The sequence below is a fragment of the Pyrgilauda ruficollis genome, unplaced genomic scaffold, assembly GCF_017590135.1.
Source record: "Pyrgilauda ruficollis isolate IOZ18807 unplaced genomic scaffold, ASM1759013v1 scaffold182, whole genome shotgun sequence".
NCBI classification, from domain to species: Eukaryota; Metazoa; Chordata; class Aves; order Passeriformes; family Passeridae; genus Pyrgilauda; species Pyrgilauda ruficollis.
In genome coordinates, this window is record NW_024517207.1 from 458,344 (window position 1) to 482,083 (window position 23,740).

The window sequence follows — 23,740 nt, forward strand, 5'->3', positions numbered from 1 at the left end:
TTTTTTTTTAAATTTTTTTTTTTTTTTTTTTTTTTTTTTTTTTTTCTATAGAACTTCTAATAGAAAAGGATAACGAGAAGCTGCTCCTCTAGAATAATGGCATGCAAAGATTTTTGTTTTCTGCTAAGGCCTTACTTGTGGTGCTTTTTCATCCAGAAAAAAATGTGTCTCCCGTGCAAGTTTAATTTTTCTGTTAAAGCAGGGCTGCGGTCGAGCAGCTCTATTTAAGTATTACATTTTTTAAGGTTCCATTTTGAACTATCAGAGAATTGTTTTTGCCATCATATGCAGAGTTATACCAGTATTTGTAAGGAATGTTATTTCTAGCCCAGTGACACAGAAATTTCAACCTTCAGTCCTTCAAAGCAAACATTTCTTCTTGTTTTATCGAGAGTCTGCATCAAATGTTGTCTTATCAGCTGTCTTTACAGACTATGTACCTGATATTTCTGTTGTAGCTTCTAGGTACCTGAAAAATTAAATAAGATTGTGCTTAACTAGCAGTTTTTTAATATACACATGGTAGATTGTTAGCTTTGTGCGTTTGCCATACAGCTTTAGAATGGCAGAGTACGGTGTAGTAATGTTTTCATGGCTTGTTTCTTTGTATTTTGCATTAATGCCTTGAGCTTTCAAGCTGTGTTTGTGTCAAAAGCGATTTGTCTGTATCACTGCGGAAAAGGAACCTCAGGAATATGTGGTCAAATAATAGATGATTGCTTTGGTAATGGATTGCAGCTTAAATGAGATGTAAAAATAAACATTTTGAAAGAGTTTTGAGAAGTGTATTTCAAATTGATGTAATAATTTATTTAAACTGTTCTCGTTGTAATTAATATTTCATTTCTACTACCCTATCTGAGGAAGAGTAATTTTGCTTTACATTAGTGTAAAAGGAACTTCAGGTAGAAAGTCACACTGACTTCACTCTGTCTTCATTCTTGTGTAGCTTTTAAAGCTTTTCTCAGGAGACAGGCACAGGTAGTGAAGTGATGAATAGTCCCTGGTAATAGGTGCCAAAATTAGGCTGTAAATTAGCTTTTTCTTTAGAATATCTCCAGTTGTGTGCTGCTTCAGCTCAGTGGACGTTTTGCTGTCCAGGAGAAAGGAATTGCCAGGAGTTTGAGCAGTGGCCAGGTCCAAGCGCTGGCTGCTGCCTCTGTGACCGCTCCCCTGCAGCTCTGCGGGATGGGCACAGGGATAATAAGGACAAGGGTTCCTCGGCTTTAGTTTGGTCAGGATGGCTTCATTTACCCTACGGGGTGTTGGTCTTCCCTTGCTATTGCACGTGAGTCTTCAATAGACTGAAGAGTTTTGGGTGAGCACATGCTCAGCATAGGTGGAGTCTTTGAGAAGCACTTGCATTGTGAGGAGTCGTTAGCAGGCGCCTGTGAAGCAAATCGTTTTCCAAAGGGCTTGGATTAGTGTGGATGGGTTTCTACACACACAGATAATCAGGGCAATTCTTCCAGTTTCAGGCCTTACAATGGCCGGGATGCAAATATTCATGAGGAGGGTGGGATTCATCTTGATGCTCTTGTAGTTACTCTTTTCCTGTCTGCATTTTGGCTTGTACCTGCTTCCTTGGCTATCCCCGAGATCTGTGCTTCCCATGATACCTCCTGTAGCTCCTGCAGCCTCTAACATGTATGTACATGGCACAGCACCCAGGCCAGCCTTGCCTTGCCTCTCGCTGACTTTTTTCCTGTGTTGCTGCTACATCTCTGCAGCCCACCAGTAGAGCTTTTTGCTCAGCATTAACTGGGGGCAGCTTGGTTTTTTGTCTCCTCTGTGCAAGGAGATCAGTGCACCTGGTAAAGACAGCGTGAATTGGGTAGTCTGTTCCTGTGGCTTGTATCACAAAAGATCCCAAAAGATGGGAGGAAAATTTCTGCTTAGCTTATGGATCCCTGCGATCTGAACCGATGGATCCTCTTCTTGAGCCCAGGAGTTCAGCTCTGAAGTGCAAATTCCTGTCACTTGAGGTGTGCAGAGCTCTTGTTCTGAGCCTGGAGCGAGCTGTCTCCCCATGGAGACCATTTCTAGGCAGGAGGGAAGGACACCTGGTGACCTATCAGCACAGTGGGGTTTATGGGGTTTTGCCTGTACCTAAGTGGAACTTGATCTGCCCTTAATTGTATTTACTGCAGGCAGTGTGGTTTTGCTTCTCCCCCTGTGTGCACCAGGGATCATTGATCAGTTACACCAAACCAAATTGGACTAAATTAGTAGCTGCTTCCAGTGACCTAGTCCGTTAAAATGTTCTGGGCTACATGGCTGGTTTTTAATTGTATAGTGGGACTGTACTTTGCTCCACCAAGATAACACTTGTTAAATAAATAAAATTTTCAGTTTCAAAGGGAATTTACAATTCCAGAGGTTTTGCAGTTTTCAAGGTTGACATCAGAGTTGCAGTTAAAACTACGTAAGGCTTATCTCGATCTGTATTTTACTGTCTGCAGAATGTTTCCCTCTGTACACACTTGAGCAGAAAGTTGTGTTACCTGCTTAATACTCTTGGACTTCATTTCTGATGATAGATTAGAATTGGAAGATGGGGCTGTATTTGCAAGTTAGTTGTTTGCTCATATTTTGAGTATATTCATACATAGCTAACGTGGTGCTGCACAGAGTTTTGTAAGTTGTATTTCGAGGTACTGTTTCAAGTTCTGTTTGTAATCTGGCTTTGGCAAACCAGCAGGCTGCCCCTTTAGCTCCTGAAATACAAGCCTGTGCTAAAGCACTGCCATTAACTGTCATGGCTAATGCTGATACATCTGTAATGCACTTACCAGATTGCTAATTAACTCATAGCCACACAAAACAACCCACTCAAAATTCCTCTCTTTGTTGGCAGTCTCAGTGGGTTTGCAGGATTTGAAAGGGCATGGCCAGGATTCATTTGTTTTGGTGATGTAAATAAAGAGACTTTTGTGATTGCTTGACAGTTAAAAAGTTAGGAGTCTGTTTGGCATGAAATTAAAAACAACAATAGAAATAGTAGGTCTCACTTTCTTTCAAATGTTTAGCCCTTAACTGTACATCTAATCACCAGATGTTCCCAGTTTTATTTAAAACACTGTTATAACTGGAGATTTTATGATTTAAGGGATAAGTAGCCCCACGAAGTTAACTGTATATATTTTTTCGTGTAAATAGGCATCACTGTTTCTAGGAGTGACTTAGATGCAGTTGTGACATGCATCAGCTGGATGCTTTCCACATACACATACGTGTTTTAGCTATATATACAGCCTTGATGGTAAAAACAAACCAAACAAAAGCCTGTAGTTTTAGAAACACACTGATTCATCTATTAGGTGCATTAAATCTGTTTCCCTTTATACTTCCAGGGTGAAAATCAATTGGAATGAAGTGCTTTATCTCACTAATATGTGCTGTAATATTACTTTGAATTTGGGATTTCTTCATCTTTGTTAATCATGTTCCAAGTTTTTTCAGAAAATCAGCTCATCTGCCATTCAGCTTTTCTTCTGAGTGTGCACATTATGATTAGATACCCAAACCTTTTTTGACTATTAAAACACAAATAATTTATTACCAGTCAGTCTGCAATAAAGAAATGGGTTTGGGGTTCTTTAGAAAGGAAGGTATGCCTGAGCACTGATAATACAAGTTTGGCCAGGAGAGAAGAAATGAACAAGAAATACCACCTGCTTTGAGAGAAGCTTGATGGGCTGTTTGGGTAGGTGAGTTCTGCAGTAGGTCTGCAAGGCGTTCCATGCACACAGCCCAGCATTCCTTATGATACAGGGGTGCTTCAGGCATGCCTGAATCTGCTGTTTGGGACATTTTATATGGGTGGCTCTTCCTCAAGCCAGCTGCTGCTGCTGGGTACTACTGCGGCTAATAGTAGTAGTCATTAGCATGTTGCTCATTGACCAGCTGCATTAATATGTTTTTTTGTACTTAATTAATATAAAAATTTGGGAATCCTGGTGTCTGTACCTCTGCAAACAGTACTGCATGGGTGTCAATTGCTTATCAGCTTCCAATGCAGGATTTTTGGAATTGGCTCTGTTGGAAGATTCCCAAATCCGTTTCAAATGTTTGGCTCAGGAAGCCGTGCTGCTGGAATGGTGCACCCAGGGCAGATGTGGTCATGGAACTGGGGGTTTGCTGTGAGCTGCTTGTCCCAGAGCTGCAGGAGTTTAGCTTCTGTCAGCACTGCTGACAGATCATGTGCTGATGGAACTACTCTGGCCTCCTTTCATTAACCAGTAATTTCTTCTCTAATATATTCAAGAAATGTGTGAAGCTAGAAGTCATATTTGGGATCAGCCTGAGTGTTCTCATGTGTAGGACTTGTTGGTGGGTGACTTTGTGAATCTTCCTGTGTTTAAATGCCATACCTTCAAAAATAATAGCAACCTTCACATTCCCACAGAGTGAAAATACACACATATAAACTCATTAGTTAAGAGTAAGGATGTGTAAATATTCTTTATTTGTACTGGTTAATCCCTTTTTTAAAATTTCTATAAAATTCAAGCATTGATATCAGACAATACTTTTAACGGTCACAATTTGTAGAGAGCATTTGTTCTACAAACTGTATGGAAATTACTTTTGGGGGAAAAAGACTGCTGGAATATGAAGTAATTTTGTCAGGCTAAATGTGGTTCCCACTGCTCGCATTTAAGTGAGACTGATATGTGGTTAAGGCAGTGATAAATTTGGTCCTACATTTATTTTTCATTTCTGAAGAAATACCAAACACTGTGGCAGTGAATTAGTCTTGAACTGCATTATTATTAGGATGTATCTCTTGTGGAACAGAAAGGTTGAAATACTGTAAAAAGAATAAAAAGGAGCCTTGAGTTTGACCGCTTCAGAGTGTGTGTTGTGCTTGTGCAGTTGACAGTGCTCTCGGTCTTGGTCAGGGTTTTCTGCAGGACCAGACTTAGGGCCTGTGGTTTATCATTCACAACACTTCTTTACCATGTAGAAAATTAGAAAGTGATTGTGTGATTTGCTGTTAAATTATCTGAATCCAACTGATGTTACCAGGTTCTGTAGGAGAGGTTTTTATTCTGTATTTCAGCCTTGTTTCCATTTTATACTGTGGATGATTAATGTGGTGAAAATTGCTGTTTAATTATGTTTTGCCTTTACAAGAGACTGGAGAAAATACAGTAAAAGAGCTTGAGATTATAGAGAAAGCATCTAACAATTAAGAAGTGCCCAACATTAAGTAGTTATTGCCCTTACTCACTGAAAGTCAGTCTGACTGACAATAGCACAAATCCCAATTTTTCAGTGCAGTAAAGTCCTGCAAAAGGTAAGGGCTGTTGATGAAGAAGGAAATCCCCATCTCCTGAAGTGTTTGATCAAAGCACCCACAGGATCTGGATTTAATTTCTGACCCTGTTGCAGATTTCTGCTTAATACTGGAAAAGATTATCATGCAGCTACATAGGGGAGCAGAAGTAAGACTGTAAAAAGAGTCTTAGTTCTCCTGTGTCTATTTCTGAGCTTAAAGATGACAAATGACTTTATGTAATTAGTGGGGGAAGAAATGCTAGAAGTCTTCTTGGGTTGCCTGAAAAAACCTTGTGTGGAATAGTGAGTTTTCCAGTCTGTCAGGCTTTTTTTTTGCACTGAGACTCAGAAGGCTGTAACACGTATGAATTATCATTTCAAGTGTATTTAACAAGATTGTTAATTATAGGTACTATTTTTCAGTTTTCACACATTTGTTGCTCAGACTAGTTTTGTGAAATTACTGATATTTGCAGTCATACAAATTGACAAGGACCCTAAGGTAGACAGTATTTAATTCAGAAAAAACTTTATAATGTTACACTGTGGACATACTTTAATTGATTTTGGGATCCAGTTTTGTCAAACATGGGAATACAGTTTTCTAAAATTCTTTAATAAAAGTTTCACTATTGTGAGGCTATGTATTATTTGCCATATTACCCTTCTTGATTGGTTTTTATTTGCTGTTTTTATAAGTTTTATAAAATTACAATGGTTTTGTACATTATTTAGAAGTGTATTAAAAATAAAAATTATTTTTCCTTTAAAATGAAATAAATGCATATTATTTCAAACTTCTCAGTGCTGTCTGCATGAGGGGAGTGAACAATCACAAGGTTGCCGAATGTCTAGAGTAGTTTTTTTCCTGTCATTCTTTCCCAGTTTGTTTGCACATTCTAAGCTTGTATTTTGTAACAGTAAATTTTCTTCCATGCCTGCCATTACAAACTTTATTCCATTTCCCATTAATCATCCTCTAAGCATCATCTTTATCTCTCTAAGGAGTTTCTGCTACTGTCTCTACAGGATTTTTCCTTTGTGCAGCAATACAGTGATACAGTTATTCTTTAAAATTGCTAATTTCTGCTCTTTTCCAACCACATTGGGCTCTCCTCTCAGCTGCTGGAGTTCCCAAGTGCCCGAAACCCCCTTTCTGCTCCATGCCCTCTGCCAGCTCTTCCCTTGCTTTTCAGTTCCCTGAATCCCACCTGCTGTTTTTTAGTTGCTGATTCCTAGTTTTTTTGTGGAGATTCCTGTTTCCAGTTGCTAGATTGTGTTTACATAAAAACCTTTCTTCTAACATTGCATCTTTTCTCCAAAACAAGTGATAACACCCAGAAAATTCTATTTGTTTGAGTGTTAGTGGAGATAAAATCACAGGAGGTGCTCACTAAATAGGCAACTTGATGAAGTCTTCATAAAAAATCTTTCGTTTTTAACAATCCTTTCCCTGCTCACATGCCTTTGGTTTCCACGTGTTGAGAATTTAATGTGTGTCCGGGAGTATTTTTTTCTATTCAGATAATTTGCAGGGGGTAGTGGTTTGTTTTGGGTTTTTTTGTTTTGTGTGTTTTTTTTTTTTTTTTTTTTTAATAAAAGCTTGCACCTCTGTGTCCTGCTGGATGCTGTTGAAGGCATCAGTGCTAGAGGGGGTGTCTGACTGTGGTCACACACTCTTCAGAGATTTTCTGTCGAATTTTTTTGCCTCAGGCTGATTTTTTGTGCGAAGTGTTTGAACCATCTAAAAGAATGGTAAGATTTTCTCTGCATGGATACCATGGACATGTTTTGGTGACTAACCGTTTCAGGAATGCAGGATACGTTACTGTCCTTGTGAAAGTCTGCCCAGATATCGTCATTGACGTGCCTTTGGAAATTGACAGTTGCAGCTTGCGTATGATCTGTGAAGATTCGCAAGAGTTCACAAAGTCAGCTCTCAAGTTTTCACTTCAGTGAGTACTTCGTGACTGAGCCTGGGCTTGTCTTTTCTGTAAGACAGCTCTTGAGATGAAGCAGACTCCACGTGTGTCAGTCTTGCCAAGCTGCTATGTAGGCTCCACCCCGGGTTCCTGGCTTTTCCTAAAAATGGTTACTTTAACTAATGAGCTGCCGTATTTGAAGTGGGTAAAGGAAATCTCTCCTAGATTTTTATTGACAGAACTCCTGATAGACAGGAGATTTAAAGAAGCTAACTGATGCAAATGCAGAGGAATAAAAGCAATGATGTGGATTAGGGAAAGAAGCTGGTGAGATTCAGATTGAAAAAATGATGGAGACAAATTTGATGGAAACTGAAGAAAGTGACTGAAGTGGAGGCAAGGAAGAGATTTGAGTTTGATGAAAACCAACTGGTTTTGAAAAAGCAAAGCAAATGATGAAATGTTAGGAGAGTAGATTTGCAGGGTGGATGATACATGAACAGCAAGGTGATGCTGTTGTAGATGTATGCATTATTGAAATGATTATCAGAGAGTAGGTGAAGTTAGAAGGACTTCCAGAAATTTATCTGGTTCAGGCTTGATCAAAGCAAGTCTCATTTGCCCAGGGCTGTGTCAAGTTGCTTAGAACCTCTACAAGGATGGAGACTCCATACCTGTCTTGGCAATTTGTTCCTGTATGTGATTACTCTTACCAAGTGACACTGTGGCATCATTATCTCTGATAGATTGACACTTTCCTCTGCAACACAGGCCAACTCTGCATCCTTCCTTGCTGCATCCTTCCTTGCTGCATCTGTCCTGCCCTGTCTGGCTAGTCAGTGTTCTCCAGTGGGGAGAAAGAGGAGAGCCTGGAAGGGAGCAGCACATCCACTTTTGGCTGAGGGATCTCTTCCCTGCACAACAGTGACAGAGCAAAGCTGCTGTGTCCCTGCAGAGGGAGTGAAAGCTGGGGCTGGTGTTTGGGAGTACCCCAGTGCTCCAGCCTCTTGTGCAGGATGTAGTTCCAAGGTGGGTCTGAACGTGAGCTGGTGACACAGAGAGGAAGGAAGGAAGGGGATAGTGGTGTTGAGGGGTCATAGAACAGAGCAGCAGCAAGAGAAGACTTGGAGACTGGTTGCAGAAGGAGTTGGTGTGGGCACGGAAGTATTTTATATTTTTCTGACAAGAAGTAGGGGATTATAGCTGGGAAGAGGCATGTCCTGGAAATTTGGTATTGTGACAGGACTGAAGAAGAAAATTGGTACAAGGAGAAGGGATGGAGCAGCGGATAAGGAACTCAGCGGAAGGACAGAGGATTCAGAGAAGGCTTTGCTGGAAGTGACCATTGAAAGGAGCTGGAATTGAGAGAAAAAGGCTGCATTGCTGCTGAGTTCTTGTGTATGATTGTCCATATCCTCTGGACAAAGTTGTAGCCATTGTTCTGTTTGCAGCAGTTCCCTTCAGCTGTTTTCAGTGTGTGTGAGTCCATAGCCATGCTACAGTAACAAAAACTGTGAAACAATTTAAACAAATGCTCTTGCTCCTGCAGCCCTGAATGTATCTGGCATTAGATTTATTTTCCTTCCGAAGTAGCCAGTCACCCCTTAAGCCATTAGTTCTGCTCAGACTCTCAGAACTCTGCAGCTGTCTGCATGGACTGGCTGCTGCCCAAAGGTGGGAGCAGAGCCATGAGTGCTGCAGGAAGGGAGATGATACTAAAGGTGCTGGGGATCTCCAAAGATACTCTCTCTAAGAGAGGGAATACTCCTCCAGTAGCCCCGAGCTGACAGGCCTTTGAGGTGCAGTCTGCTGGAATTGTTTCACTCTTGTTCCAGTGAGCACCTGTGGTTGTGAAGCCTTTCTTCTCTGCTGGGTGTAATGGTGTAGCTGTTTTGCAGCCTGCTTCCATGAGGTGTCCTGAAAACAGTGCATGGAAAATGCTGCCAATACAGACCCCTGTTAGCAGTCAGAGGAGAGCCAGCCTCTGGGTGCTACTAGCATTTAGTACCAGAAATAGTTAATTTAACTTGCTACAAGCTGGTAGGACCTCCAGGAAAGCAGCCCTTGCAAACTGGGCTGGAAAAAACTCCTTTTGCTGCTAGATTCTTGTTGTCATTGGGTTTTTTTTGTTTGGGGTTTTTTTCTTTCTTTTTTTTTTTTTTTCTTTTTCTTCTTTTTTTTTTTTTTTTTTTTTTTTTAACTGCAACAGTTTTCTGATCTTATTTGCTGCATAGTCCATGAATGCTGGGCTGCTTTGCTTCTGTGCCTGCTTAGGCTGACTCTGTAGCTACATCATTATTGATTTTTGGTTTGTGAGCAAACTGCTTCCTCAGTGAAAGTTTTCTGCCTATTTTGAGATGGGGGGATGATGAATGAGTAGTAGGAAAAGAAGTTACTTTTCCAAACTCACAGTCATGGACATGGCAGAGGAAGAGGTTGAACTTGGGATCTCCTATATCCTCATACAGTTCCTTGTCTCTTAGATTATAGCATCCAAGCAAATTTTCCTATTTCATTTTCTTCAGAGACATCTATGTAAATGCAGTTTAGTCTGGATGGCTTCTCCTTTTTGTGTGTATTACGTCTATTTTAGAGACATAATACATTTTCTGTAAAAGCTTCTTTTGCTGAAAAGGATGTTGGAAACAATTACCCATCTTCTCTTGGATCCTAAAAATAACCCCTTGCACCCATTCTGAATTATATTTTGGTTTCTGTCTTAATTGCATCTTTCTGATGCCGTTGTTCAAATTCCTTATTCCAAGCCAGTATTTTAATTTCCTTAATGTTCTAGAGAGAAATTATGAGGCTATTAATCTTGCAAGGCATATTTCTTATGGAATTATGTACCGATCATTAGTAATGTTTTAGGTTTTTTTGTATGATTTTCAATGTAGCATATGAAAAAAGCAGGAAGACTTAAAACTTTCCCAAAGGTACTCTATCTTTCCACTTCCTTTGTTCAGTTGTATATGTTCCATTAACTGGAAATAAGAAGCTGAGCCTGCAGCTCTAGGAAAAAGTAATGGATGTATACAAAGTGTATACACTTGAATGTATTTGGAAAATACTGCTTGGGTGTAATTTTCAACTACTGAATTAGTGTGGCAACCTTTTAAAATACTGTAGCACGCTGGAGTACCTACATGGTCTAATTTTGTGCTCCTTATTCCTTGGTTTTGAGAAAATTACCGTTTTCTCAGTGGTCTTTGAGACTGTTGATTAATTGCTTATTCAAGAGCAGATTTTTGGACTGAGAGGTAAAAATAGTTAAATATATTTCTAAAGGTACTCATAAATAAATTAAACGTACTAGATTATTGTTCTCAGCCTTGAATTACAAACCAGCAGGTCATAGAACCACACTAGGATTAAAAGCTGTGATGTGATCTCCCATATTAAAGCATGCCTGGTAAAAATGTGAGTATGCAAAGGGATGGCTCTGTCTGGTTCTGTGAGACGCAGCAGTCACTCCCTGATCACTGGCCTTTTGTCTAATTAACAAATTTTATCCTGGGAAACTTCATTATTTTAAAGGACAGATTGTTTTGTTTTGGTTGGTTGGTTTTTTGTTTGAACAGAAACCTTTCTGGAAAATCTAGGGAAATAGTTGAATTGTTCAGTTAGACTTTTGCAGCATGTCATTGTTTTTAAACCTCTTACTGGCATTGGAGAGATCTTTGATTTATACAGATAAGGCCCTGCTGTTGTCATGGGTGACTATGGGTGAATTGTCAGCTTTATTTCAATTCTGGGGACAAATAGGTATCATTACCTGCACTGTCATTACCATCATTAGTCTTTGTACATTGGTTAAATCACTTATATGTAACTGAAATTTAAATGTGGTTGATGCACTTTATATAAATAAGTGCTACGTGAAGTCCTTAACATCTAAGTTAATTGTTAAATAAAGTAAAATACTTATCTATTTCAGATAACTCTTATTCCTTCAAAGTATTTTCCAGATAAATCAATCATTTTTTGCATCTATTTTATACAAAACATAACGTAAAATATTTGTAGCAGCTGTATAAAAATCACATTAAACTGGGATTATGTAGTACTGGCTCTGTATTTCAATGTTCTGGTTTTTGAATACTTTCTTTCTAGGTAGACAATGTTATTAGCTCAGATAAATCGAGACTCTCAGGGAATGACGGAATTTTCTGGAGGAGGAATGGAGGCCCAGCACGTGACTCTGTGTCTAACAGAAGCTGTAGCTGTGCAAGGTGACCCTTCAGGTTAAAATACCTCTACATTATTATGTCTTTTCACTTTGAAACTCAGATGAAACACTAAAATTCATGTAGTGTATTCTGAATTAAAAGTTCAATAGAAAACAGTTAACTGAGATTGATTAATATAACTAATTTAATTCTGGAAGTAAATTATTGTTTAATTAAGATAATAGAAGTGTAAATGTGCCAAAAATATATGAAATATAAATACTGTATTCTTTGTATTCTTTGTATTGTTTAATACTTTGTAAATTCAGTTGATATCTAAGTATGTATTAAACAAGTTGAGTTTTAAAATAGATTAATGACTTGAAATTGGCTTAAACTTGATGTTTCCTGAGAGCTTTGTTATGATTTTACGTGATTGCAAACTCTCTCCTAAATGTGCGTTTTAATCTAAATAGTTTTGTGTGTATTAATGACAAGTAGTTTGTACAAAACAAAATTTTCAATACAAGTATGTGTGTCACTATTTCACTGTTGGCTCTGATGATTTAATTCATAGTTCTCCTAAAACCTCAGCTTTGTAGTTATTTATTCAGTGACACTGTATTTTTTTTAGTTAAGGAAAATAACATTTAGCTGTCATGTTTACAGAGAAAAATGTTGAATATATGACCCTGGTATGTCTCCCAGGCTTAGAAACCAGAAAGCAAGTAAGAACTACTTGCTCTTCTTATTTGTCAAAGCACTGTGCTTTGAGGGGATGTAATAATTTATGGAGGTCTTTCAGCTGAGATTTCTAGGGTTCCATGCTGGTTATAGTGAAGGTGAACTTTTTTCCCTGCTAGATGGTGACAACTTGGAAAACATGGAAGGTGTAAGTTTGCAAGCAGTTACCCTGGCTGATGGCTCCACTGCTTACATACAGCACAATTCTAAAGGTAATTACTGATGGCTGCTGAAGTGGTATTCCCCTTTCTAACCCTCTCTTTGCATTGTAAAGGCTGGCAAAATCTGTACAATGTTTCTGAGGTTCCAATTCCAGTGGGAAATTATGGTAATACGATCAAATACATATTTTGGTTTTGCTACTAATAAGATGCAAAAATGAAATTCAGAACATAAGTCAGACAAAAGCAAAGAGATCTTTATGGTTCAAACCCAGATATCAACATTCTGCCTAACAGATAGGACAGCAGACCTTTTCTGGTTTTTTAATCCCAGAATTTTAAAAGCTCTGTACAGTCACACTGTGCCTTCTATTTACCAAACATTATTTCTTGTTGATATTTCATTTATATGTTAATCTAGAAAGTATCAACTGTGTATTAAAACTGTGATGTGTTACACAATTAGATTTCTTAAAAATATTCTGTATATTTCAGATGGTAAATTAATGGATGGCCAAGTGATTCAATTAGAAGATGGTTCTGCTGCTTATGTTCAACATGTACCTATGCCTAAAAGCAGTGAGTGCAATAATACAAGAAATATGTTCTAAAATAATGTATTACTGATAAATATTGCTATTAAGTAATTAACAGTCATGATAATAGCTTGATTTCTTATTTCAATGGATATAATAATGAAGAGATCTTAGGTATTTTGTAATCCTGGGTATTTAGTGTTTAATCTTTCCATCTGAGGACTCTTTGAAGTCTTGCTGAAGTGCTGTAATTGTTCCTCCTGAGCAGGGGAGAGCCTGCGGCTGGAAGATGGACAGGCGGTTCAGCTGGAAGATGGAACTACAGCATTTATTCATCACACCTCGAAAGGTAACTGTTCTGGCAAGTGGGATTTGTCACCTCAGTGTCCAGCAGAACCTCAGCAGTATTTAACAGGATTCTCTCTAAAAACTATCACCTTAATGGGATTCCCAGTGTGAATTACTTGTTGCTTTAACTTCGACATCCCAAAATTGTTGAAATGAGACTTTACTTGGGCCTCATATAACAGTCATAAATGTAATCAAACCCAGTGTATTTCACTGTTTATTTAGCCCAGGATCACATGAAAGTGAGCTTATATCTTTAGACAGTAGGGCAGAAAATGTGACAGCTGACAGTCAAGGATGCAAATGTAGTTATTGCAGATGATAACTTCTGTTTCTGCAGAAGATGATTACACTAGTCTTGGAAATAGTACCACTTCTCTAGAAAAAGTGATCAAGTATATATTTTAAGACTCTTAAACCAGTGTGACAATTACATTTTACAACCAACAATAGTAAGAGGAAAGAATGTAATATAGAATTTTTTTTGTTAAAAGTAGTTTTATATTTTGTGTTTCTTTTGCATATTTGCATGATTCTCTTCTTAAAATGTGAGATCTGTGAATTCTGAAATGTGAAGTAATGATATCCGTAGAGCTCTTATATTATTTTCATTTTATCATAAGTGGATTTGAAATGGAAAGCATATTTGTGTTCCTGATTTCCTTTGTAAGGAAAGCTTGATCAGTATAATTTTTTTTGTACTTTAAGTGTAGAAATAAAACTATAGGAGGTGTTGTCTTGAAAACAAATTCCTGTGTTATTCACAGTATATCTCATATCCTAGTGGTTGTATTTCCCATGTATTTAGTATGTGTCTGTGACTTCAGGAGACACTTTGTGGAGAGCAGTAGTTTCTCATGTAACACACTGCTGCTCCTTTCAGAATCCTGACACTGTGCAATATCATTCCTCAGACAGTTATGACCAGAGTGCCCTGCAAGCTGTGCAGCTGGAGGATGGAACCACTGCCTACATCCACCACACGGTGCAGATGCCACAGTCAGACACCATTTTGGCCATCCAGGCTGATGGCACAGTGGCAGGACTGCACACAGGAGATGCTGCCATCGACCCTGACACCATCAGTGCTCTGGAGCAATATGCAGCCAAGGTACTCTGCAAGGCATTTTCTCTAGCCATCATGTTATATAAAAAACGTACAGCACAACATATCTGGCAGCACAAGCCAATTGTCATTTAAGAAATGAAATTGTAACTGGGAGAGTCTCAAACTCCTAGGAGAGAATTGCCGTGACAGTGCTTCACTGTCATGAGCAGCTCTGGTGCACAGTTGTTCCATAAAAAGGAGAGAAGATTGAACACTGAACTGGAGTAGGATTTAGAAAACCATTTAGACAGCCAAATGATAATCTTCTCTATCCTATAGTATTGCAGAGGAGTCTTTTGGAAGGGCACTGTTTGCAAAGAAAGACCAAGTTGGATTATTCTTGTTCAGCACTATTGCTGGATTAATTTTTTTTCCTGAATGGGAAGAGTATGGCCTGGTGTACTGAGCAAGGGCAACACATGGTATGAAGTGTAGAAAAGACAATCAGACAGTTCAGAAAAAAAACTTTTTGTACCATATTTTCAATAGTAAAAATGCAGTAGGATGCACAAAATTCATGTTCACTTTACTGGGCTTTTGTAAAGCATGATGTAAGTATGGTAATGGGTGAAGCAACTTCCATGATTCTGTAGTTAAGCAGTGTCCCAGTTGCTGGATAATTGCCATCAGTGCTTGTATTGCTCTGGAAAAAGAGCAGAATATATTTTACAGTCTGTCCTCTTAATGTCACCAAGAGTTGTCAAAATTTGGGAGGCCAGTTAGGATATTTAAATCGCTTATTCACTATTCTTTTTATTATGCTTCTGTCTGTTAGAATCGAGAGATCCTAAGGCAGGCAGTCAAATTGTGTTGTGATGCTGTGCTTTAAACATTTCATAAAATAAAAGGTAATTCAATGTTAGTTGAGCTGTAATCACAAGCTTTTATACATTCTACAGGTACTGTTTCATTTAGATTAAATCAATCACAACTTTGCCCTTCTTAACCAACAGCTATATCAATCATAATTTCTGTTTTAAGAAAGTAAAGAAGAAACAGAAGAAATGCAAATAAATTTGCATTTTCATCGTATTTAACTCAATATGGGTTTTTTAATTCTGTAATGTGAATTAGTTTTCTGTAGTGCACTTGTGTGTTTGTTTAGGAAAAATTGTTTTCTTCAAGCTTTCATCTCAGAACCTTATTCTGAATGGTACTGCTGGGACTTTAGGGGACAGTCAGTAGAAGTGAGTTTCCAAGCACTACAGCTGGTTTATGGGTTTTTTTTTGGTACAAAACCAAATATTAGCTCAATGGTCAGAACCCTGGGTCTCTCCTAAAAGAAGAAATGTGGTTTTGTGATTCTTCTCCATATCCATGCACATTTCCTAGTGAGGCAAGATACAGTTTTCATAGCTGGTGTTTCCAGCTAAGACACCTTGAGCAAGGTACAGGAATAAATTAAATACACATGGTAAGTATATGATAGGATTTTCTAAAATTTTAAGTAGCTCAAAGAAGAGTAGTGACTTGTCATTGGCTGCACCCATTTCAGAAGTGGGAAACATCCAGGTGAAATTCACACGTGATGGGTTCAAGAAGAATGAAGATCCTTTTTCAAACAACTCAAAGTTAAGCACTGCTTGTAGGATATTGTGGACACTAATATGTCCTTGGATTCAAGGAGTAATTAGATAAATTCATAGAAGAAAAATGTGTCCAAGGCTATTAGGTAGAAACATGTGACTTCTGGTTCAGGAAGTTCATAAACCACAAATTGCTTGGAGGTTGGCAGAATATTATGGGGAATGCATCACTACATGCTTGGCCTGTTTGTTTAGTGCTCTCCAGCATCTGCTGCTGGCTGCTGGTGGAAGTGTAATGCTGCAGTAGTATGGCCTTTAGTTTGACTCAGTGTAGGTGTCCTTGTGTTTTTATTTGAAGCCAGACTAAATCTTTCTTTAGCATAAAGGAGAGCATTTTAGGAGGAGCTCAAAGATCTGCCCTGGAATCCTTCCAGTATTCTTACAATACTGCAAAAGAGAAGTTTAAAGTTGGGTGTCTTTTTTTCTTTGGTTCTTTTAAGGCTTTCTTTTCAAAACTTAAAGGGCAAGATGCAAAAAAGATGAGTTTGGAGAGTGGTGGTTCTTTTTTTTCCCTGTCCTATGCAACAGGCAGAAACAAAGATCAGTGGGGTGCCCAGGATCAGTGTAGAATATAAGAGAGTTCATACAAAAACTCACATGGACTAATCAAAGATGCACCTGTTGGTAAACAATGTCTAGACCACATTCCACAGCCATGAGATAGTTACTGTTTACATTTCTTTTCTGCGGCTTCTCAGCTAGAATAGGAGAAAAATACTAGCAAAGGATTTTCATAAAAATATCATAGTGATGGAGGTCCAAGCAGGCTCCCCAGAAGCTCACTGGAGTGGTGGAACATGTACATTTTTCCTTGTCCCTCACTTCTCCTTCAGGCAGGAAAGTATCACTTTCCACAACATGCAAAGCACATGCAGACTTAACTTGAGTCCTGTAATTTTGGGCTGAGTCAATGCCACCATCCTCCCAAAGCAAGCAAGGAGAAAAGGTCATTGCTCTCAGTGAATAGGTGATGAAATGGTGAAGAGGTTACAGCACATACTTTCCTTCCATAAGCTGCTTTCCTGTGCCATCTCAGCTGCTGGCAAAGTACAGGAGCTGGCATTTGTGCATGCCTCAACACATGCACACACGTTCTGTTGGCATCATTTGTTTCCAATAGTTGATCAAGTTCTAATTTCATGTCAGCAGTTCTCTCTACCAACAACAGGAAGTTCAGGATGAAGTAATTCAAGCCTCCTTTCTAGGCAGGTTCTCCCCTCTTCCTTTAAAAGTTCTGAGGGAGAAGGTCCCAAAATAGCTATTGTTGCCTTCTGAAAAAAACACCCAAAAATTACCTGCTTTCTGACACTCTTTTCAGTCTTTTTGTAATGTAGATTTGCCTCTGCTTGGGCACTTTCCTCATTACTGTTTTAGCTCAAAGTTTCCAAAAGTAAATTGTCTAATTTAGAGAGGGAGAGTGTGACAGCCTCTTGTAGGATGAGTTCCTGCCAGTCTCCAAGCAAACTGCTGGGGGCTGGTGCTTTGGGCAAGGTGCTTCACGCAACCCCCAGCGATCTCAGGGGCCTGCTGTGGCTCTTGGGAGGGAGGGTTCCTGCCAAACTGCTTTAGAGAAGAATAAAATCACTTAGACTAGGCTTAGGTGCATCAGTCTCAGCCTGGAATATAATGCAGGAAGAGAGTATTGTGAATGCCTGTGCTTAATACAGAGACAATTTAGGAATGGGAAGCTATGCAAAGTATACTTTAATTTTTTATATAGTGACCAATAACATGCTGTTCTTTGAGCTGCTGCTTGTGAGAGAGCTTGGAGTGGTTTTTTTAAACTGGGTAATTACATTTTTATTTAAATAAAAAATTCACATTAACATCTAACAGTCTTTCAAATATTTTTATGAGCTCCTTGGAAACAGCAATACCTTTCTCCTCCTGGAGACTGTCTTTAAAAACAAACCTATGTAGCAATACCAAAGTCCTTACTTAGTTGTAATTGGACTTGTTCAAATTGTGATGTAACACATTGTCTTAGGTATTTTGATTCAAAAAGCAGTTGTGCTGTTTGAAACAAGTACATTCTGCTTAACAAGGAGTGAGAGAGATATCTTTATTATAATAGAAGTAAATGTTTGGATTTTTTGGTTTTTTGTCGGAACTCAGTATTGTTAGTTTTATTGATTTATTGTAATACTTTTGTCAGTCTATGAATTTAACATCCTTAGTTCTTGCAGCCTTTCCTAGCATATTATAAAACAACTTTGCTGTGCTCACTTGGCCTGCTCTGTAATGCAAGTGCTGCAAGTGGTGATTTTTGTGTAAGTTCAGGTATTATGGGATAACCATGTTCCCAGAGGGAGCTAGAGAGCTATGAAATAACAAACCCAGGAACTGTCTGTAACCCTCTGTTTCTCAGATGAATAAAAGTAACTGATGTAAAGGTTTTTTCCCATTTCAACTTTGTTTTTCAGGTGTCCATTGATGGAAATGACAGTGTTAGTAGCACAGGAATTATAGGCGAAAATGAACAAGACAAAAAAATGCAGGTATGTGCTTAATATAAAATAATTAAATATATTTATTTCTTTTGTCTTTTCTGCCCAGCAAGGTGCATTATAGGGAGCCCTGTAGCCATGAACTATGGTTTGCTTCTACCCTTCAGAAGTTGTAGATTTCAAACTATACAGATAGATTATTTTATCTTACTCTGTACAAGATCCAGTCAAAAGAGTTGTAAAAGATCTTCTAATACTTACTGTTGTCTAGGGGGTTTTCCTGTTAAAAGGTAATGAAAAATTATGTTGGCTTTCTAAGATTTTTCAAGCTGAGCTGAGCATTTCTTCAATATGAGTGTAAGTATTTCAGAAGTTCTTTCCAGAGAAGGAGCTGACTTTTGATAGTATTTAAAGCAGAAAAATGCTGTCTCAGTTATTAAATTTCTTCTAGGAGAGACCATTCCAGGCATAGGTCTGGAACTGTTCTCTCTTTAATGACTTATTTTGATTCCACCTGCCCTGTTAGGGTCCCTGACCTTTACAGCAGGTTTTATAAGGAATCAGTAGTTAAGAGTGTTGCTCCTAGAGAACTTGCTTAAAGGACAGAAAAATACTTCAATTTCTTCTTCTGGATCCATATTGTTTGTACACAGAAATGTAATGTTAAGTGTTAAAAGATTAATGTAAAAGTTCAAAGGGTAATGGAAAATACAGGTGCAACTTACTAAGTCTCAAGCTTTTTTCCCAAGAATCCATAATATTATGTAAGGAGAATGGTATTTGGCATTATAATGTATTTTATTAAAGGAAAAGACAAAGAAAATGTATTCTGGGCTTCAAATATACAACTAAAGTAATACTAAAACCTCTATATCCTCACATGTTCAGGTGAAAAATCAAAAATAGAAAAGTCATTGCATTGAGAATGGGGCTTCTCTGGGCAAACCTTTTCTCCTTTTTGCTTAATTTAAGAAATAATGAAGTAGCCAAGGGCAAAAAATGTCTTCTTCCAAGTTCAAAATACATCATCTGTGAAAGGAATAACTAGAGGCTCACCTCTCACAGTTAGCTCAAATTTTCTATTTTTAATCTTTTGCAAGTTAGATCCCACAATATTTAAAGCTGCAGACACTTCACTTTTGCCTGTGTGGCATGACTGTGGAAGGAGAGAATAACTAATACTTGCGTTATTTACTGTATTGAACTACGTTCTAGAAAAGGAAATGAAGAAATTCAGAGGGTTTGCACTTGTAGGCTGGAATAGGGATACAACTCCAATGAAAGGTAAAATTCAAGGAAGAGTAAGTGAAAATCTTTGTTGGTTTTACCCGAAGTAAGAGTCTATTAAGCAAAATTACTTGTAATCAGTATCCTCCTAAATATTGATTTTGGCTTCAGTCCCAAAGCAAAATGAATGTGGACGTGGTTTTATCTTATACATATATGGCAACATATGTGCAATATGGAAATGTGCCAACCTGTGGAGTACTGCATGTTCCAAACAAAACAAGATCTAATATTTCAAAAAGGTAGTGAGGCTTAGTCTCAAATTCTGACCCTTATAAGGTGACTACAGTTGGCCTTCAGTTGAAGAGGCCAACAGGTATCAGTTCTGTATGAAAATAGAAAACATTCTTATATCTTGATTTGAGTAGATACCTACTTGTAACTCATTCTCTATTCATATGTGTTAATAGATAATATATAAAATAGTCTCATATTTAGATGTAGAATTAAATAGGTATATTTATAAACCTTTAAAGTCCACAGGGAACAGAATAGATGACACACTGCTAAGCAGCTACTCAGACTTGCATGTGGTTAGTAAGGTGTTTCAGCAAAGAAAAAAAGCATAAAACCTCTTTGTGATTTCTACATGGGGAAACAAAAGACTCTGTGTGCCCAAATGGATATCTCACTATTTCCTTTCAAACCTGTCATACCCATCTGCTCATAATATACACTTGGGTTATATGATTCTGCTTTTATGTGTGCAGTAATAAAATCTGATCCAAGATCTTTGTTTTTCTCCTGTGTTACGTCTCTGAGATCAGGGTGCAGTTGTGATCTCTTAAAAATAGGGGGTTTAAATTCTGTTTATTTATTCATTCTGTTTAAAAGTATTTGAAGTACACAGTTCCTCTCAGTAAGTTCCACATTATTGGAAAGGTGCTTCCTCCCCAGTTTTTGTATCCATCTTAATATTGGTAGGATTATGGCTGGTTCTTTCCTTGCAGGTATCAGCACATTACAGAATTGTTTTCATTTTCTTTTCACCTTTGCCACACTTGAGCTTTATGGCAGAACTTAGCAAGTTTATTTTTATATTAATATTTTTATATGCCGGAACAATAAAGAAATAGTAGCAGGTTTACTGATAGAAAAAAAAAATCAGTGCTTTAATGCAGGTGCTCAACCTAGCGTTTTTTTCATGATCCTTAATGTATTGAAGGGATTTCTGTGATTCATGCTGTCACAGTTTAAACAATAGTATCAGTAATGGTTTCTTGATCCAGGAGGACCTTTTTCTCTGTGGTTTTCTCTTCTCAGAGGAGATTTTCTGAAGTGATGGAGCTAACATTTCAGCTGATTAAAAATTTTGTATTGAACTTTGCTTCTTTAGTCTTACAAAAATTCTGAAGGTAACATTTATTTCATCCTCTCTGAAGAATCTGTAGGAAAGGTGTTAGCAGTGAAATTTGTGATGTCTCTGAGGAAGGAAATAAAGGTGTGTGCTGTTGCAGGGCTGCAGTGTCCCTGGTGCAGGGAGCTGTGGTGGGAGGGCTCAGATGGCTGAAGGGCTGTGGTCAGGGATCCAGGCTCTTCAAAAGGGCCAGCAGTGGAGCTGCCCTTCCAGAGGGAACAGCAGGACTGCACAGGGCTTTGGGATGGGAGAGGGCTCAGCCCAGTGTGGGTGCGGAGGTGGTGACTGTGCCACAAGGTCACGGTCAGGAAGAGGATGAAGCCTTCTCCAGACAAGTGGAGCAAGCCTTGTGTTCACAGGAACACATCCTCATGGGGAATTCTAACATCCTCGGTATCTGCAGAAGGGCATTGCAGCAGGGCACATGAGGAGCAGTCTGGAGTTCAGGGATGGCAAGGGGCAATCTGAGCAGGTTACTGAGCAAAGGGAGCCACTCTGCAGAGCCTCAGTTGCCAAAAGAATTAGTTGGGAATGTGAACATTGGGAGCACACTTCAGGAGTCTCCATCCTTAGAGATACTCAGAACCCATTTGGATATGGCTGTGAGCAACCTGCTGCAGCTGACACTGTTTTCTGCTGAGAGTATTGTCTCCTCATCCATCCTGTGAAATGTTCTTTGACAGTTTGGAATAGAATTGGATCTGTAACAAAGGGGAGGTGATTTGAAAGGACAGACTGTATAAAACAGTCTTGATTGCTTTGCACAGAGTTGTATGGAAGTGCTGATGTTTGGGCTGCTTCCTCTGTGTTCTTCATGTTTTCTTCATGTTTCTTGCATGTCAGTGTAGGAAGGAGCCTGTGCAAGGGGTTTCAGGTGCCTCCTGAAGCTGTGCTGTTTATTTTCCTGTTGTCATGCCACAAGGGAGAGTAGAACCTAGCTCACAATGCTCCAATTAGCTAGATCAAAATACATGGGTGGCAGACCAAGTACAAAATGCTTTCCTTCATTTTCAAAAAGTGCTCATTCTAAGGACATTGAATTCTTGTTTGGCCTTTCCATGAACTTGTATTTGAAGGTAGTCTGATTTATAACTAATTTCCCTTAGAAGCAGATCTAGCACCTCAGATATAATCTAAGACTTGTTTGTCTACTCATTTGGTCATTTTACCACTGTGATTATGAATAACTTGTCTTTATTTGACTAATTATTGCAAGCTTTTAAATTTGCTAGGTACAAGTAAATATCTTTTACAGTTTCCATTATGATTTTCAGTTATTTATTTTTAGTTTATTTATTGAGGGCTCAGAAATATATGGCATAGCAAAGCAAAGGGAAACAAAAGAAACCTGTCAGAATCAGCTCTGGCTTGATAGCAAAATAAAGTGTGTAACTTCTCAACTTCTCTGATCCCTTTTGGTTGTTCTTTTTTTAGTATGTGGTTGGGTTTTTTTTAATTTTTTTTTTCTCTTTCACCTAAGATTGTCTTGCAAGGACATGGAACAAGAGTGACTGCGAAATCACAGCAGACTGGAGAGAAAGCCTTTCGCTGTGATTATGATGGCTGTGGAAAACTGTACACAACTGCTCACCATCTTAAGGTGATGAGAAGTAAAATGTGCATTGCTGCTTTGTAGATATGATTTTTTTGAAAGATTATGTGATTAAAAGTAATAGAAATTGAGAGTGAGCCAGTTACAATGGGGCTGTTTTGTCAGATGTTTATTGGATTGATTTTACAGAAAGTGGTGGTGCTCAGCTGAGTTTACTTAGTGTTCTGGGATGATGTTCAGCTGCTGTGTTGCCAGCATGGTGAGGTTGTTCCTACCAGCAGTGTCACAGAAATTCTGGAATTCAGCATTTGCTTTATCAACTTTACATGTAAGCATGATCATGCAAAAATTTCAGGTTTTGAAATATTTCACCATCATGGTACAAAGTGTACCATGTATACATGTACCATGTAGTATATCAGTTCAAAACTAATATTCAAAGTGAAAAGATGGCACATCTTTTCTTCACAGATGGCAACTTCTTAATTCTCTTCCTTTTTGTAAATTAGGTGAAGGAATTACTGAAATTGTGAAGGGTGTAGGGCTGAGGCTGGCATGCTCCCTTGCTGATGGGGTATCCTGCTCACAGTGCTGCTTTGTCTCTGACCACAGGAGTCACTGAGTGGCTGCCTTTGAGTCACTTGTTAAAATGATGTCCTTGCTGTAGAGGTTTCATGCAATATAAGAGCAACGTTAGAAGCATTCAGTCAAAAATGTGATAGAGTGGGCTCTGAGGCATGTTCACCTCCTGTCTTTAATGTAGTGCTTGATGGCAACTCTGCATGCATTTACAGAAGTGTTTTGTGCCAAACTGACTGGCAGGATCAGGTTAGACCTTGGAAAGAGACATCTTTAGGGAAAATGTTGTTACCATATTTCATTATTTTTTCATCACTGACATAAACAGACACTTCAGTGTGAATCTTAGTAAGATAAATAAAATATGTTAGCTTTGAGAATGAACTGTTTCTGTGCTGGAGTAACCATGTACAGCATTTCATTAAGTCACTGTATTGGATGTCAACAGGTGCATGAAAGGTCTCACACAGGAGACAGACCATACCAGTGTGAACATCCTGGATGTGGCAAAGCCTTTGCAACAGGTAATCTTGTGCAGACTAGCTCCTCCTGCTTGTTAGTGTTTGTCTGTGAATAAAGTAAGTTTTAATATTGCCTTTTTTAACTGCTGAGTTGGTTGGGACAACTGGAAAAAAAAAGTCACATTTTCAGCTAGTGTAGC

The 23,740-nt window shown here is 38.5% G+C and overlaps 1 protein-coding gene across 4 annotated transcripts in view; it reads left to right on the forward strand.

The window, feature by feature from the left end:
* The first annotated feature begins 7,074 nt into the window (after positions 1–7,074).
* Positions 7,075–23,740, forward strand: part of ZNF143 (zinc finger protein 143) — a 30,633-nt gene continuing 13,967 nt past the window's right edge. The window contains exons 1-9 of one of the 4 annotated variants that reach the window (XM_041464653.1): positions 7,075–7,238; positions 11,319–11,449; positions 12,238–12,330; positions 12,775–12,858; positions 13,084–13,164; positions 14,078–14,274; positions 18,281–18,355; positions 22,429–22,548; positions 23,528–23,603. In XM_041464653.1, coding sequence (XP_041320587.1) covers positions 11,326–11,449; positions 12,238–12,330; positions 12,775–12,858; positions 13,084–13,164; positions 14,078–14,274; positions 18,281–18,355; positions 22,429–22,548; positions 23,528–23,603 — 850 coding nt within the window. In that variant the 5' untranslated portion in view covers positions 7,075–7,238; positions 11,319–11,325. The remainder of the gene's footprint in view (positions 7,239–11,318; positions 11,450–12,237; positions 12,331–12,774; positions 12,859–13,083; positions 13,165–14,077; positions 14,275–18,280; positions 18,356–22,428; positions 22,549–23,527; positions 23,604–23,740) is intronic. The other 3 variants (XM_041464654.1, XM_041464655.1, XM_041464656.1) reach the window with 3 other exon arrangements.